Here is a 16,716-nt window from a genome sequence, read left to right as displayed (position 1 = left end):
CCATAGTCCAAAAGCTTCAAAACACAATTATTTTCTGATTACATGAGAGGTGAGGATGGCAGGGTTCAACATTCCTAGTCTACAAGTTCCAAGCAAAGGTTTAGCCCCAACTATTAGTGAGTGTAGCCAGAGCCCATCAAGGCCCTTGGAGAATATGACAGAGCTGTTTCTTAAGCAGAAATTGGTAACAGTTGTGAGCATCAACAAAAGAAAAAAAAAAACAGCACATAGACCAACCTGTCTAGTTCTACAAGGGAGCCCCAGGATAAGCACCCAGCAAACCTGTTAAATCCCAAGAGAACTTGGCTTTCTAGCCTTGCGATTGCAAGGAAAACACAGCTGTTTGAAATGCTTTATGGTGATTGACGACACCTTTGTCCTTCTCTGAAAAATAGCCTGATTTGGACAAGGGCTGAGAGTTGTGAAAATAAAATCACGTGGAGTCTGCTGGATGTGGTACAATGGAAAAGCTAAAAAATAATACCGAGGTCAGAGAAACATAATGAGGAGAGCAAAGGGAAGAGGGATGGATGGGTGTCTTCAGCAGCCCCCCTCCAACACACAAATTCCCTAGGAACCTATGCTTACTAATGAAATGACATTCACTCCGGTATATATACGGCACCCCCCTCCACTCCAGAGTCCCCAGAGAATAAGCCACTCGTGCCCTGGTAGGAAGGGCAGTGCAGGCCAGCGTGCCTCCAGCTACCTTCAGAAAAACATTTCCTACAAGAACTATCAGTGCTCATTGACAAGACACAAGTAAATGTCAGCACTCCACAGCTCCTGAATGGGAGAGTCAGCCCTTCCCATTACGAGGAGCATGAAAAATGCCACCGACCTGTTGAATACTACTGTAAGGCAGGGCCTACTGGGGTTAGGGGAAGGCTGCACCAAGGTACTTACATCTGTCATTCCGATCTTCTGGGCTAGATGAGGCTTCCCGATCTGAAATGAGGCCAGAGACAGCAAAAATCTTCTTCCCAGTGTCGTCAACCTTAAGTGAACCGGGGGAGCTAGATGGCAGCTGTGTCCCAAAGTCATATTCCTTGCCATCTGCATCTGAGAAGCGCAAGTGGGGAGAATCTGTGTCATGGCAGTTTTTAAGTCGCTTGGCGGGCGTGAAGGCTGACTGATAACTCTCCCGGTCCTCAGTGGAAGCAAAGGGACGGAAAGCCCCCACTCCGCTGTGATTCAGCATACTGATTGGGGTGCAATCTAGGTTTGGGGGAGCAAACTGCGGGTGGAGGTGTAGCAACGAAGGGGGAAAATCGCGATTGGCAAAAGTCCCTGGTACCCCACCTTGCCGATGGTACATAGAGGCAAAGGTGTAGGAACCATTGGTGAATGGAATATGCACGTCCTTGTCTACTGAGACAGGTACACCGAAGGGTCGTGGCTGCTGACAAGGGATGGATGCATCACGGCTGGCCTCAGCCGTGGACGCCAGGACCATCAGGGCTGGGGATGCCAGCGGGTTGGGGAGGTAGGATGAGTTCTCCATCTTGAAGGCTGCCCGGTGTAAGTCCATCGGAGTCTCTCTCTATGGCCCGCGTCACACAAGAAGCAGTCTTCCCTGGGAGGGAGTGGCACCTGGGAGCAGGGCAGGGAGTATTACTGGGGCATCGTCCCCTTTTAAGACCTGTGGAAACAGCAAAGAGAAAAAAAAAGGGGGGGAGGAAGGTCAGGGGGAGGAAAAACAAGGGAAACCCCAAGTGATTGAAACACCATCCTTCTGGCTTACAGATGCTCGGGCATGAGACACCACAGGCTTTAGGAGCCAGTGGGCAGCAGCATCAGACCATTTTCATTCAGGAAAATCAATAGACAACTTACTGTGATGTACGCGCAGCTGACTTTGGTCCCTACACGTTCCGGGTGAAATGCGCCTGAGCCCAGCAAAGGAAAAAAAAATCATAAAACCTCCAAATACAATATTCCCTGAGCAAATGAGCTTTGGAAGGCCAAGCCACCCAGTAGATGAGGTGGGGTCTCTATTTTAAAGGGCCTGCTCCTGCATACACCACTCATGACAGGCCTGATGTTCAAACAGAGGCCAGGTTCTACTCATAAGACCCCTCTACATTTGCATCCTCTCATCTTCCCTAACAATGCTCGGAGACTGAAAAACCCCTAAATCAAGCACATTTAAACCATGACTATCTCCACATGTTAGTTGGTACAAATTGTATGTGTGGATAAATCACACATATTGGCACATAAACACACATCTTCATGTATCATCTAAGTCTCTTTCCAGAAAGAAGTACTATGTGAAGAAACAACAGCAGCATTATTTTTGATCCACACCCCTCTTTAATCACATAGGCTTTCGCTTTTCTGAGAAGGAACAAAACCTTCATCAATAAAGCGCCTGCCATCTCTGACAATATTTAAAAACATAATGGGTGCCTTTGGCATATGTTGCGGGGAAACGTCTGTCTTCCAGGGGCAGCAAAGAACGGATTGGTAATTTTAGTTACTAATGCACTCACTCTTAAGTAGATTTGTAAACTGCCTTGAATTTGCCATTAACATTTAGAGCAAAATGTTAACAAAATTTCTGACTTATTTTCCTCTGCTTATTGGCCCAGTCAGAGTTGATGTCCGCTGAAGGCCCCTGGAACAAACTGGAGTTCAGAAAGACCTCCTTCAATTTCCCTTTTAAATTTAGGTTGTACATTTTCATAGACACTGATCCTGTTGCAAAATTTATTTTGAGTAAGGGTGTGAGAAGGGCTGTAGATGACTCAGGATAACATAAGATGAACACTAGGACTTATTAGCTTCAGAAATATACTCTAAATAAAAACTTAATGAAACTCAAAGTGTAACCAAAAAGCACCATCTGTTACAAATTATAACCTCTAAACTAACAATCATGTCTCAAATAAAATTTGTCCCCTTCCTTAAAAAAAAAAAAAAAACCATCTAGATAAAGGAGTATCTTTGCTATTCCCTCAAACAGAGAGATCTCAGCTAAGCACTAGATGAATCCTCCGGCTTAATGCAGTGCATAGAGAGTATTTCCTTCTCCCATCCTGTAGCAGACGTGTCAATGACTGTTATTAATTGGGAAGATGAGTGCACACCATCAGACTGCTTCCTCATTTGGCATCTTTCCTTATAGACATCATTGCTAAATTACCAGATTATGTATCTCACATTAACGGATTTTTCTCTCTTCCAAATTTTAAATAACTTTCCTGTCAAGTTATAGCAGTGCAGGGAATGATCTGCCAAGGACAGCCAGTTAGCCTGACAAGTCTGGGAATACTGTTCTTGGCTGTTTTCAAGTCAGATTAATGGTCATACAACATGGATGCTCTGAACGTGGGTCCAGGGCTGTTCCAAGGGTTCTAAGCAGCTCCTCACAAAAGAAATAACGAACTACTTGTCTGTCACACAGGCAATACTACATGAGGCAAGCTGGAGAAAAGGGCAAACATAATACACTAGGGGTGAGGGGTGGGATTTTTTCCCCAAAAATAACCATCACCCAGAGGATTCGCCCTTCTATTTTTACTTCCTGGATCACCTCATTATGTTAAATGAGTTTCATAAATTAGTAATCTGGCGACAGCACCGGACACTCCAACAGAACACGGTGAATCACTCAAACCTGGTTATTCATTTGAAACTTCATTATACTGAAAATAAATCAACAATATTTTCCCAGGCCACATCTCTTTTACTCCACTGTGTGGGCGTTGGTCTCTGTGGGGGAAGGGGGGGTGCCGGTTTTCTTTTCCTTTTTCTTTCTTCCCCCCCTCTTCACATTAACAACTTGTATAGATGAGGCTTCAGCAGACCACAGTCATTATGAAAATCTATAGTTAATACACTCCCAATGTCAAAATGTCATGGGTTTAAACACAGAACCCCAAATAAGAAAACTAACTGACCCTCTTAATTAAAAAAATATGGATTGTAAGATAATCAGCTTGATGGAGCATTTGGGGGACTGTAAAGAGCCAGGCAAAGGGAAAGTAAGTAACTGTTACTTTTCTGCCTCTATGCTGATTTTTTTTAATTTAGCACTTCGTGCAAATCCAGATTAAAATAACTCCAGCTATTGATCCGAGCAGTGGAATTGACATTAATTTTAGTTCACTTCTCACTTTGCAAAGGGATCAATAGGAAGTAATAACAGCTGACATCCCTGCTGAAAGGAGGAGAAAGAAGGGCTGAAGACAGAAATCGAAAAGCAACCAAATAAATCATCAGCTACTTTTCCACGGCATCAGACAAACTCCAAACAGATTGCAAAAAGTCTTTGTTGAATTAACTAAACAAGGAGGAGGGATCAATTCACGAAGCTAAATAAATTGTCTAGCAGGCAGTGAGGTTGGACGGAGGGACCAACAAATATTGAGTTTTAAAAATCTCAAATCCTTGACGTGATGGTTTTGGTTTAGGAGTGTATGTGTGGCAGTTTGTTAAATCACACATCCGACCCTGGTTTAAAGTGATTACAAAACGCCAGCTAACTGAATAATTAGTGAGATTACTAACTGCGTTGTTAAACATGCCAGAACCAAGACAAATGAAACGAAGAAGGTGACGTTTGGAATGTGAAGATGTCTGAAACTGGGCTGATGCGCAGCGCTCCTCGCTCTCCCGCGCGAACTAGCCACTTTGGCGTTGAAAAACCGAAAGCCAGAGAGAAAGTCTCAGAGAGCGGGCAGTCTCCCACCCCAGCCTCTGACCATCCCTGTCCAGGGTCTGGGCTTCCTGACCCGCGCCCTGGATCGGCGTAGAAGGAAGCGCCGCTGCTGCTTCTCCTGCTGCAGCCCGGAGCCAAACCCACTTGTAAATGACTGCCACAAAGAAAGCTGCAAAAGCCTCTTTCCCGGAGCCCGAGCTCTGAACGCCCACCAAACTACGACTCTGCCGGTAATTAAATCGCACACACAACCCTCCTCTGCTTATTACAACAGGTGACATTTTTGTGGTCTGAACCATTTCCAAAAGCCAAGAATTAAAATAATAGAACAAATTAAACGATATTTTCCCTTTGCATAAATAAACTTTAAAAAAATTAACAGGCAACTTAAAAAGCAAAGAACAATGGGAAATGGGGCCAGGGTAGTGGGGGGTTGTTAAGAACTCAGGAAAGTTTTTTTTAAGTTCACAGACTGCTTCGCTGGAAGAGAATTCCCGCACACTAAATGCCCGGGGGGTATTTGGAAACACCGCTCTTGCAGAAATTTTACCGCCATCTGCATGAGCTCAGGAAGCAGAAGGCTAACCTGGTTCCACGGCTGGGGCCAACGCCTGCGGTTCAGACGTGGCTGGGTATCCGTCCCAGATTTGGATCCCGACTCAGGTCGGACTTGGCCGGCGGGTGACCATCTGGCCAGTCCGAGAGTGCGGGCCCGCGGGGCCGCGGGTGCACAGTTCGGTCGCTACATCTTCACCGGGAAAACCCAACTCATTTAGGGAAAAGGAAGAAGTAAAGGCGAAACCTACATAAACTTAGGGCCGACGCAGAGCTGAGCCCACCAGTCCTCGGCCTGACCTCTCGGTTGCCTTTGCACAAAGAATACTTTAGATCCCAACAACCTCCGCACGAAACATCTGTTTGTAACTTTGAGGAACCAGGGCTCCGGCCGGGGAAGAACCGCTAAATGCGATGGGCCCTGGTGCGCGGCTGGGTCTGACCTGCGCGGCTGCAGCTCGGAGGAGACTACCTTCCATCAGAGTGCAAGGACCTCGCCCCCTGAACAGCCCCGCCCCGCGGGTCAGCCCGGTCCCGGCGCCGCGCGCCACCGCTTCGCCGGGCAGCCCCCGGGCTCCTGGACTGCGGGGCTCCTGCCTAGGCGAGCCGGCGCGGGGGCAGCCGGGCCCTCCCGGTTCCCGGACAGCGGGCCTGGGGTACGGGAGGGAGGGCTCCGCCTCTCGCGCCGCGGCCGCCCGGCCGCCGCACACGACGCGACTCGCAGAACAGGTGTGTGTCCCGGCTCGCTCAGTGCACGGCCCCGACACCTTCTGTCACCGGCGGCGCGGCGCCGCCCTGTCCTCGGCCTTTCCCCGCTCGTCCCGGACTGCCGTGAGCGAACTCAACGCCACTTTTGCTGGGTTTCCGCGGGCCGGGAGGGATCGGCACCGAAGACGCCCTCGTCGCTCTTCCTCGACGCTCTTCCTGCCTTTCCCTCCTCGGCTCATTTTCCATTTGCGGGAAGAACCCTTGAGGCGGGCAGAGGAGGAGGCCGGCACCCCTGCCCAGTCTGCTCCCTCCAGCCTGACCCGCAGCTTCCTCCCGGCCCGCCCCTTTTTTCCTCTTTATTTTTCCTTTCTTTCCCCTTTGCCCATCAAGCCGAGTCTGGTTGGGGAGGACGAGAGGAGAGACGTGGCTGGTGGGCATCGTGGGTAGAGAGTTTTCCTTCTGAGCTGCTCCGGGGCAGGAGGCCAGGGACCCCAGACTGCCGGCCCGGCCCCACCGGGCAGAGCTGAGCCCCACGCCGAGCGCCCCCGCCCCATACACCCGCGCCCGGTGCGACTCGCGCCCGGCTGGGGGCCCGGGCCCTGACCCTCCGCTGGAGCCGCGGCCCGGCCCGAGACAGCGCGTTCTGATCGGGAAGCGAGAGCTCTTCCCCTGCCTCCGAGCAGCCCGAGCCCCGGCTACTTCTGGGCTCCCGTCGGCCGGGGTCCACCCGGGTCTCTAGCTCTTGGAGGGGCTCCTGGAGCGGAGGACAGACCGGGCATCCCCTCAGATGGCCTCACCACCGTGGGCGGCCTCGCCCGGGGGGCCACACGGAAGCTCTCCGCCCAAGTTTGTTGTGCCCTGGAAGAAAAGGTTTTCCCTTACAAAGCACAAAGGCGAAACGCCCAGGCGGAGCCCTGAAAAGCCCGGGGTTGGGGAGGGGGCGGCCGAAGGCTCGGGAGCGCGGTGGCGGGCCAGGCTCCGCGCGGACAAGGTCGGTCCGCCGCGGCTGACGAGCGCGGCTGTGGCGGCCGCAGGACTGCAGTGCCCGCCGTGCTCGCTGAAAAGTTTTGTTCTCAAGTCGGAGGAAGAGAAATTGTTACTCAGTTTAAGGCAAGTCTAAGATTAAAAATAAAACTACAAAAAGAGCCACGCGTTGCTGTCTGTGCCGCGGTCCTCCCACCCCGCTCGGTGGAACCGCTGGGAGAGAGTCCCGGCCCGGGAAATCCCGGAGACAACCCCCCCGCCTCCACGGGTCGGGCTGCTCTGAGGCCAGGCCGGCGGGCCGGGCGGAGCGCGAGTTTACCGGCTGCGTTTCGAGCGGTCCACCTCTGGGCCAGCACCTGCCTCCTTCCTGCTCGCGGCGGCTCCCCCCAGCCCACCCCCACCTCCTCCACGCCCTTCACCCCCGCCCCCTCCAGGAAAGTAAGCCGAGCCCCCGGGGGGCCCAGGCTTCCAGCCTCTCGCCGAGCACCCCACCCGGGCCGGCCGCGTGTTGTGTGCGGGCGGTCGAGGTCCTTTCTCATTCGGATCGCCCCTTTCCCATCCCGCCAGCCGCCTCGGGCACCCCGCTGAGTACCACCCGCCTCCGGCCCCGCCGGAAATCACCGCGGGATCCACGGGGAAGCCGGGCGACAGGGCATTCCGGCGCTCGACCCAAACAAAGTGGGAATGTGGCTAATTAAAAGACGGAGAAAAAGAGTCCTGCTCCCTTCCCTCACTGCCCCTGCCCCCTCACCCTCCCTGCCTGTCCAATTCCCGCGTCTGGTCCCTCCCCCTCGCACCCCCCAAATAAAACACATTAAGGAAAACTCAAGACGGAAAGTTTGAGTGAGGCAGCGCACTGAGTGCGCAGGGCACCGATGCCGGGAGGCACCGTCGCGAAGATCCGAGACGCGCCAGTCCAGGTCCCAGCCCCTGCCCCTATCGCCGGGGAGCCGCCCGAATCCCTAGGAAAGCGACCCGGAAAGTTAGCCGGGTTCCTGAGACAGCCGGCCGCCCTCGCACCCACCCCTCTGGTGTACGCACACGCATCCACACCCTTTTCTGGTCTCCGTACTTGCCGTGGAAATTCCTTGGGAGAACGGTCGCACTTTTCAGGACACAGAGGGAAGGAGGCTGTGAGTGTGGTGCATGAAAAGTCCCGGGTGCGCAGAGCCGGCGGAGGCAGAGGCGGCGGCGGCGGCGGCAGCAGCAGTAGGCGGCTGGCCCCGGGTTTGTGTTCGCGAGCTGCCTGGGATTGCATGTACAGATCAAGAGACTTGGTTGGTGTGAGAGAAGGAGCAGTGCTGCCTCTCAGCGCTGGCTCTAATCAGTGAATGAGCCTCCACTCTCCCAGGGACTCGGAGACACACGCGCGCACGCACACACACACACACACGCACACACGCGCACATTCTCTCACACTCACACACATACAGGCACTCTGAGCCCTGAATACATTAGGGCACTAAGGGACTCTGGGAAATGGAGTCCAGACCCAGGACACTCGCGAAAGAGCTGGAAAGTCCTGGGGTCGCGAGAAGAGAGATCCTGCTTTTGTTCACGTTTACCCCCACCACTGAAAGATCTCCCTGGATGGATGACTGTTCTTCCTTTCTTGAACCAAAAGCGATCAAGAGTAAATGGTTATCTTTAAAACAGACACCCACTGCAGCTGAATGACTCCCTCATAAACTCTGCCTTTTCCCCAGAAAAACCTTGCCTATCGCCTTGCTCCTGGAATGCTTCTCTGGGTCTTTGCCTATAAAAATAAGATAATAAATGAATATAAATAAAACTGGTACTGGCAGAAGGGATGGAGAGGGCCTAGGTTAGCACCCGTATTTGAGAATAAAAAATGTTATTGGTGTTTATATTTACAGTTCGTTCTTTTTAAATAATTTTATATCATCCTTTAATTCACCACGTACAGAAAGATAAATAGGGGAAATGGATAGAGAACTAACATTCCCTGAGTGCCTTCTAGAAGCTGGGTTATGGGACTAAATGCCTTTACATAATCTCATTTAATCCTTAGATCAGTTCTAGACATAATATTAGCATTATTTTATGTACAGAAGAGGAAAGTGAAGTTGAAAGGGTTTTGTAAACTTGTCCATGGGAGCATGGGTAACTAGTCTAGGATAGCAGGTAGTGAAACCCAACCAAAATCTAACCCCAGTTTATGGCATCACTCCTTTGTTTTGTGGCTCCGTTTCTAAAACCACAGATTTCTCATCTCAAAAAGAAAGGCCGGGGGTAGAATGCATACTGATAATCTGTCCTCCAAAGAACCACATGGATTACAAATTGCTTACATAAAAGACAAAGAGCCCTCACAGTCTCATTCTTGCTATTGTTTCACGGTCTCCTTTTTCCTCACAATTTCTTACACATTAAAGTAGCATCTAAAAACATATATGTTTAATGTGTTGTATGTGTTGTTTGTGTTCAGTTTTTTTAGTTAGCAACTCTTTAAATGGTTAATCTGATCAACCTAGAGTTCTATGCTATGACTATATCTGTCTCCACGTTGAGTCATTCATTTACACAGCAGCATTTAATGTATTAGGCACTATTCTTCCCACTAGATTAGCCTTTCCTGCTGGATTATAAGCTTCATGAAGGCAAGAACCATGTTTGTTTTATTTAGCATTATACCTGAGCATCTAACAGCATCATTCTCTTACTTGAATAAATGAAGATATACAAGTAAAATGAACAAAATTTCTGCTTCCATTATCTAGTAGGTAGGACTAGAGTTAGAAAAAAATTTGATGTGTGCTGTGATTAGGGGACCATGTAATTTATTGGCCTCAGACAAGTTTAATAGGGAAAAGCACTATTAATCATTAGGCTGGGATGGAAGGGAATCCTGAACCAAGTGAATTGAATGGTCACTCTAACTAGGTGAGGTGTTTCATTCATTAATTTAGCAAGCATTTATTGGGAACTTTCTTGTGTGGTGTGTTGGAGAAACTATAAGCCACTTGTAGTATGAGCTCTGACTACAAGAGAAAATCAGGAGAAGTGGGGCAAAGGACTGTGGACTTATGCTACAGCTGATGAGAAACACCTAGAGGGTTTTTCTGGGGTGTGACATGATAGAATTTCTTTGGTAAGAAGAGCACTAGTTACTATGTGAGCAGAGTAGAGTTTTGACTGGAGGTAGGGAGACCAATTAAGGAGTCTGTTAAAGGTAATTCACTTGGAATGTAATAGGGCCTGAACCAAGGCACTGGGGCTGTGGGAATGGAGAAGAGAGGACAAATTACTGTGAAATCTAAAAGGTGGAATTAACAGGATTTAGCCATTTACTATAGTTGATGAAGGCAGAAAACCCCATATAAATCCTAAATAGTATTTTATTATCATAGGGCAAGATGCTATCAGTACTTTAATGTTCGTTAGTAATAAAAGGCTTCTTCAGATGAGCTTACAGCGTTCCCACAAATCCAGTGCAGGTAAATGATACTGATAAGAAGCCCCATGTCAATCACCAAGCCAAACATTCTAACTGCTACCATATTCTACCATCTGCACTATGATGCAAGTACTTAGGATCAGAAGAAATAATCCCTGTCTACAAAGACAATCTAAATTAAAAAATCAAATGCACAACCCCCACAAAACCATAGTATTATCCCATAATGCAAAATCGAATATGCAATCCCTCACTAATTCACAGGGCATACGTCCAGCAACCTCAGCTATCCAAAACACAGTGAACCAGGAAATAAGCAAAAGGGGTCCCAGAATAGCCAAAATAAACATTACAAAGACCATGCACTAAAGTTAACACATTTTACCCCTAGGAGAATTCCTCAAGCCTTCACTCAGAGCTGATTTACTCTTTCTTAGGTACAATTCTAATAAGCTTGATTATTTGGCTTTCCCATTCACAGCTGATTAAGATTGTCAAATTAAAAGGGGGCAGCCATTAAAAAGAATGAGATAGACTCGAATATACTGACATGTAAAGATACCTATTGTATTGTGGAGTGGGAATAAAAGCCAGTTATAGAACGTTGTGCAGAAGCTGACTTGATATTTGTGTATACACAAGTATACATATGCATGGACAGAAAATGACCGGAAAGGATACACATGGCACTGCTAACAATGGTTGTACCTTGAGAGCGAGTGTGGGTGTGGGGGAGGGGCAAGGTGGGGAGCCAAGAAGGAGGGAGGACTTTGAGTTTTTACTTGGAATGCTTCTGTTTCTGTGTCAGTGAACATATTCTTTTATAACTTTAATATTCATTAAAAGACAAAATAGGAACAAAAGGCAGTGTTGTTAGAGGGAGCACACTGATGCCAAGTCGTGACCAAAACACAAGAATCGAGCATAAGACCTCTCAACCCAGAAGAGGATGGAGTTATTTGGTGTGCAGGCAAGAAGTCCTATCCCATCAGTGTCCCCAGAGGATGTCATGGATTCCAAACCAGCATAAGGTTGGTGCTTTCAGGGATAAGTCATCAAGGAACACATTATGCTTAGTATATTTTACTTAAGAGAGGAGGCATGTAAAAACTTAAAAAAAATAAATTCCCACTGAAAGCAGGTTTTGATACTTTAGGAAGTAAATTTCAGTTGCCTGGAAAATAGACTTTTGTGGAACACATCACTCCCTAACGATGAGAAGGAGAGGAGATATTACTTTATGTAAGAGCAGAGGGGATGCAGAGGAGATGGTCCATAAACTCAATATTCAAAAAATATTGATTGAAGTTCTAGCAAGAGCCAGTCACTAAGGAGACAAAGACAAATTTAAAACTAGTCCCTGCCCTCGAGAAGCTTACAGTGTAGCAGCAGCAGAAATGGATAGAACAGTGAGCAGCGCTGTACAATGTGAGTAGTGCTGTAACGGAAACTCTGGGTAAAAGGTGGTGGGAACACAAAGGAAGGTGGTCCGAACTCTGCCTGGCACTATTAGGAAAGGAGGCAAAATGTAAGTGGATGTTCAAAAAGTAACTGTTGTATGGGACGACATTTAAACTGTTAAAAAATGGCTCTTATGGGATGACACTTAAATCGAAATTTGAAGGGTAAATAGAGTTTGTTGTTCAGTTGCTAAGTCGTGTCTGACTCTTTGTGACCCTATGAACTGCAGCACTCCAGGCTTCCCTATCCTTCACCATCTCCCGGAGTTTGCTCAAACTCATGTCCATTGAGTTGGTGATGCCATCCAACCATCTCATCCTCTGCCACCCCCTTCTTTTGCCTTCAATCTTTCCCAGCATCAGGGTCTTTTCTAATGGGTCTGTTCTTCACACCAGGTGGCCAAGGTGTTGGAACTTCAGCTTCAGCATAGTCTTTCCAATGGATATTCAGGGTTGATTTCCTTAAGGACTGACTACTTTGATCTCCTTGCAGTTCAAGGGAATCTCAAGAGTCTTCTCCAGCACCACAAGTCAAAAGGATTAGTTCTTCAGCCCTCAGCCTTCTTCATGGTCCAAATCTGACATTTATATATGACCACTGGGAAAACCATAGCTTTGAACACATGGACCTTTGTTGGCAAAGTGATGTCTCTGGTTTTTAATACACTGTCTAGATTTGTCATAGCTTCCCTCCCAAGAAGTAAGTGTCTCAATTTCTTGGCTGCAGTCACCATCTACAGTGATTTTGGAGACCAAGGAAATAAAATCTGTCACTGTTTGCACTTTTTCCTCATCTGTTTGCCATGAAATGATGGGACTGGATCGGAGAAGTCAATGGCAACCCACTCCAGTACTCTTGCCTGGAAAATCCCATGGGTGGAGGAGCCTGGTAGGCTGCAGTCCATGGGATCACGAAGAGTCGGACATGACTCAACGACTTCACTTTCACTTTTCACTTTCACGCATTGGAGAAGGAAATGGCAACCCACTCCAGTGTTCTTGCCTGGAGAATCCCAGGGATGGGGGAGCCTGGTGGGCTGCCATCTATGGGGTTGCACAGAGTCAGACATGACTGAGGCAGCTTAGCAGCAGCAGCAGATGGGACTGGATGCCATGATCTTAGTTTTTTGAATGTTGAGTTTTAAGCCAGCTTTTTCACTCTCATCTTTCATCATCATCAAGATGCTTTTTAGTTCCTCTTCACTTTCTGCCATTTGAGTGGTTTACCTAGGGAGAAACTAAGGACCGCACTCAGGATGAGGGAATAACATATCCCAAGCCTCAGAGACCTGAAAGTTCTTGGCACATTAAGATACTGCATTTCAAACTTTTCCACAAGAAAGAAGTAGTATCTGAGGACAAGCTTGAAATGACTTTCTATGTATCTTGTTTTATCTTTTAAAAAATCAATGGAAATGTTGCCTTCAAGTTCACAAATATATTGTGCTTTCATACAAAACAATACTTTAAATTATTTATCATCTGGTAAAACTGATGCCCCGTAAAGATGCACCACATTTACCCAGGGCTTCCTTGTATCCGATGTATAACACTAAATGATCCTCTAGGGATTCTTGTTCCTAACTTGAAAAACAAAGGTATATAAGACATAGGGTGCAGTGGAAATGTGAAACAACAGGTTGTGAAGGGTTTTGTTTGTCACACTAAGGGACTGGATGCTTCAGAGTCTAGCTAACTCCTATTTGTACTTCAAGACTCGGCTTAGGCATGGTCTCTTCCAGGAAGCTTTGCTGTCTACCAGTCCTCTCTCCTCTTCAACCGCTGTTAACCTAGCATCCAATGCATTTATCTATCCACTTACCACATTGTGCTGGAATTATTGATTAAGTTCTCAGGCTCCTCCACTAGACTTTGATCTGCTTAAAAGCAGTTGTTTTGCATAGTACTTAGCACAATAGATACTGGTATCTGTTGGGCTGCATTGATTTAAATCTGAGGACAAGACTTAGGAAGCAGGGACAGGATAAGGCGCTCCTCTCTGTACTCCCACAGAATCTTGTGCCTACCCTGTGAATGCTAATATGAGACTGTACCAATACTGTCTGCTTACCTGTCTGTCTCTCGATCTAGACCAAAAGCTTCTTGAAGGGAGGAACTGGTTGCTCACAAACACTGCATCCCAAACAGTATTCGCCTGACACAGCACAGTAGGTGATGGATGAATATGCAGAATGAATGAATGAGTAGCCATTACAAATTCTCATGACAGGGATGACAGGATCAGATCAGGGTTTAGAAAAATAAGGTTAGAGGCAATTTTAAACGTAGACTATGTGTGCTAAGTAGCTCTGTCATGTCTGACTCTTTGCAACCCTATGGACTGTAGCCTGCCAGGCTCCTCTGTCCATGGGAATTCTCCAGGCAAGAATACTGGAGTGGGTTGCCTGTGCCCTCCTCCAGGGGATCTTCCCGACCCAGGGATCGAACCCATGTCTCTTATGTCTCCTGCACTGGCAGGCAGGTTCTTTAGCACGAGCGCCACCTGGGAAACAAAGAAATTAGGGGGAAATTGCAAAAGAAACATAGGACATACTGGTAAAAGACTGTCTTAAGAAATGTCTTTCTAATTGGCTAACTTGATTAAATGTTTATATTTATTTTACAGGGCTGATTTCTTCCTTCTTTTAGGATTGCCAAACAGAGGATATTCAGTTACCTCGTTTAGGAAGCCTTCTCTGACCCCAACCCCCATTACGCTGGTGCCTCCGTGTACATCTGGAGGTCACTGAGGGCAGCGATTACGTCTTATTCATCTTGGTATCTCCAATGCCTAGGACATGCCTGCTCAATAAATGTTTGCTGAATGAATGAACACATAAATTGATCTATTAGTATACTGTACTCAAGTTCCGACCAAGACACAGAGGACCTAATGATCCCCAGTGTGCAGGTTTCTGGATCCAGGAAACAGAACAAATAAAGCAAGACTAGATACGGAGGTACACCTATTCCACAGGTAGCACAGGGTAAATTTCTCTCTCTGACCCCTCCATCCTCATTCTGAAGAATAACTCTCAATGAGTGAAAATCAATAAAAGTCATTTTAAGGGAAGTAGGTTTAGAAAAAGGCTCTGCAGGAGGAGAAAGGAGGAGGGGAACTTCAAGTTCAACCAATTTGGACTTTTTTATGAGAACTTGTAAGCTTCAAAAAACCTTTACAAAATAAAAAGTCTGCCTTTTTTTTTTTCCACACTCCCTTTCAAAAGGAACCCCCCTGCACACACATACAAACCAATAGTCTTTTTGAGATTCCCAGCTTTATAACCAGAAAGGAAAAAAATAAATCCACAGCAGAAATAAAAACTCCTCCATTTCTCAGAATGATATCAACAGGAAACTTTCTGAAGTGGTTGCAGACAGCTCTCAGAGATGTTCAACCAACATTGATGATGAGACGGACCCAGCAATCAATCAACAAATATTTACTGGCAGCATACTATGGATAAGGCATTAGGACAAAGTTTTAAAAGATGTCCCAAAAAAGAGACATAATAAGATGCACTTTCTATCCTCTGAGAAGCTTATGGATTTGTGATGTTAAGCCATAATCAAGTGAAAGTCAGTCAGTCGTGTCCGACTCCTTGCGACCCCATGAACTATACAACCCATGGAATTCTCCAGGCCAAAATACAGGAGTGGGTAGCCTTTCCCTTCTTCAGGGGATCTTCCCAACCCAGGGATTGAACCCAGGTCTCCTTCATTGTAGGCAGATTCTTTATCATCTGAGCGGCGAGGGAAGCCCAAGTCATAATCAAAGAAAAGTTAAATAATATCCAACTCAGTTGTATGCAGATTAAATTTATCGAATGAGTAACACAGGCAGACTGTCATATGATTTTAAAGGCCAGAGAGACCATCAGGATTTCAGGTGTCCTGAAGTGTTTTGGGAGAAGGTGGGATTTAAGTAGGGCTTAAAGGAGTTAGGATTTGAATATTGAAGAGTGCAAAACATCACAAAAATAACACCCATGGCGTTATTTGTCGAGAAACAATTTACTCATGATGGCACTGTAAAGACTGCAATGGTAAGAGTTATTAAAATCTGAGGCGGAAGTAGAACTCTGCAGTTAAAAATGAGTGAAGACAAAGTCTGAGATTGATCCTCTTTCAAAATCCCATGGACAGAGGAGCTTGGTGGGCTGCAGTCCATGGGGTCACGAAGAGTCAGACACGACTGAGCGACTTCACTTTCACTTTTCACTTTCATGCATTGGAGAAGGAAATGGCAACCCACTCCAGTGTTCTTGCCTGGAGAGTCCTGGGGACGGGGGATCCTGGTGGGCTGCTGTCTATGGGGTCACACAGAGTCCGACACGATTGAAGTGACTTAGCAGCAGCAGCTACCACTTATTGATTACTCTCCAGTGTGGGGAGTTATTCTTCACCATTTGTAGCAAATAAGTGCTCAGTGGCTGATAGATCCTTGCTCTGCCCTCAAAGCCAAAGTTTGTAGTCTGAAACTTCTAGAGATTGAAAAAGATTGCTTTAACTGAAAAAAAGTAAAAAGCAAACCTGTAGAGAACAGGTCACCCGCTCTCTTGCTTTCACTCTGTCCAACAGAGCAGCATTTCCCCTGCTGGTTTCCATTTGGAGTAAGACTTTAGTATCCTTATTGTTGATTTTGAGACATCCCTTCCTAAAAGTACTCTTCCTAAAGCTATTCTTACTGAAAAAGTACTCTGAATCCTCTCACCTCTACAGTCATCTCCAAAATTTTCTAGACAATAGAATGCTTCTGGTGGAAAGCAAGGAACTTTGCAGATTTCAGATTCCTGTTACTTGCATTTATTTAGTCATTGATTTAATAAATATTTATTGAGCACCTGTTTTTGAAATGTGAAAAGCCATTAAGTGGAAACAACTTCACTTCCCGCCTCCTACTTGCACCTGAACCTCTCTCTTCT

At 46.9% G+C, this 16,716-nt stretch overlaps 1 protein-coding gene across 5 annotated transcripts in view; it reads right to left on the bottom strand.

Annotated features, from left to right (window-relative positions):
- The window catches only part of RNF220 (ring finger protein 220), a 262,206-nt gene extending 260,569 nt beyond the window's left edge, over nt 1–1,637 (bottom strand). Inside the window, exon 1 of one of the 5 annotated variants that reach the window (XM_018043334.1) lies at nt 907–1,637. In XM_018043334.1, coding sequence (XP_017898823.1) covers nt 907–1,531 — 625 coding nt within the window. In that variant the 5' untranslated portion in view covers nt 1,532–1,637. The remainder of the gene's footprint in view (nt 1–906) is intronic. The other 4 variants (XM_018043342.1, XM_018043310.1, XM_018043327.1 and 1 more) reach the window with 4 other exon arrangements.

Source organism: Capra hircus, chromosome 3 (genome assembly GCF_001704415.2).
Source record: "Capra hircus breed San Clemente chromosome 3, ASM170441v1, whole genome shotgun sequence".
NCBI lineage: Eukaryota > Metazoa > Chordata > Mammalia > Artiodactyla > Bovidae > Capra > Capra hircus.
This window is presented reverse-complemented; position numbering and strand designations above follow the sequence as displayed.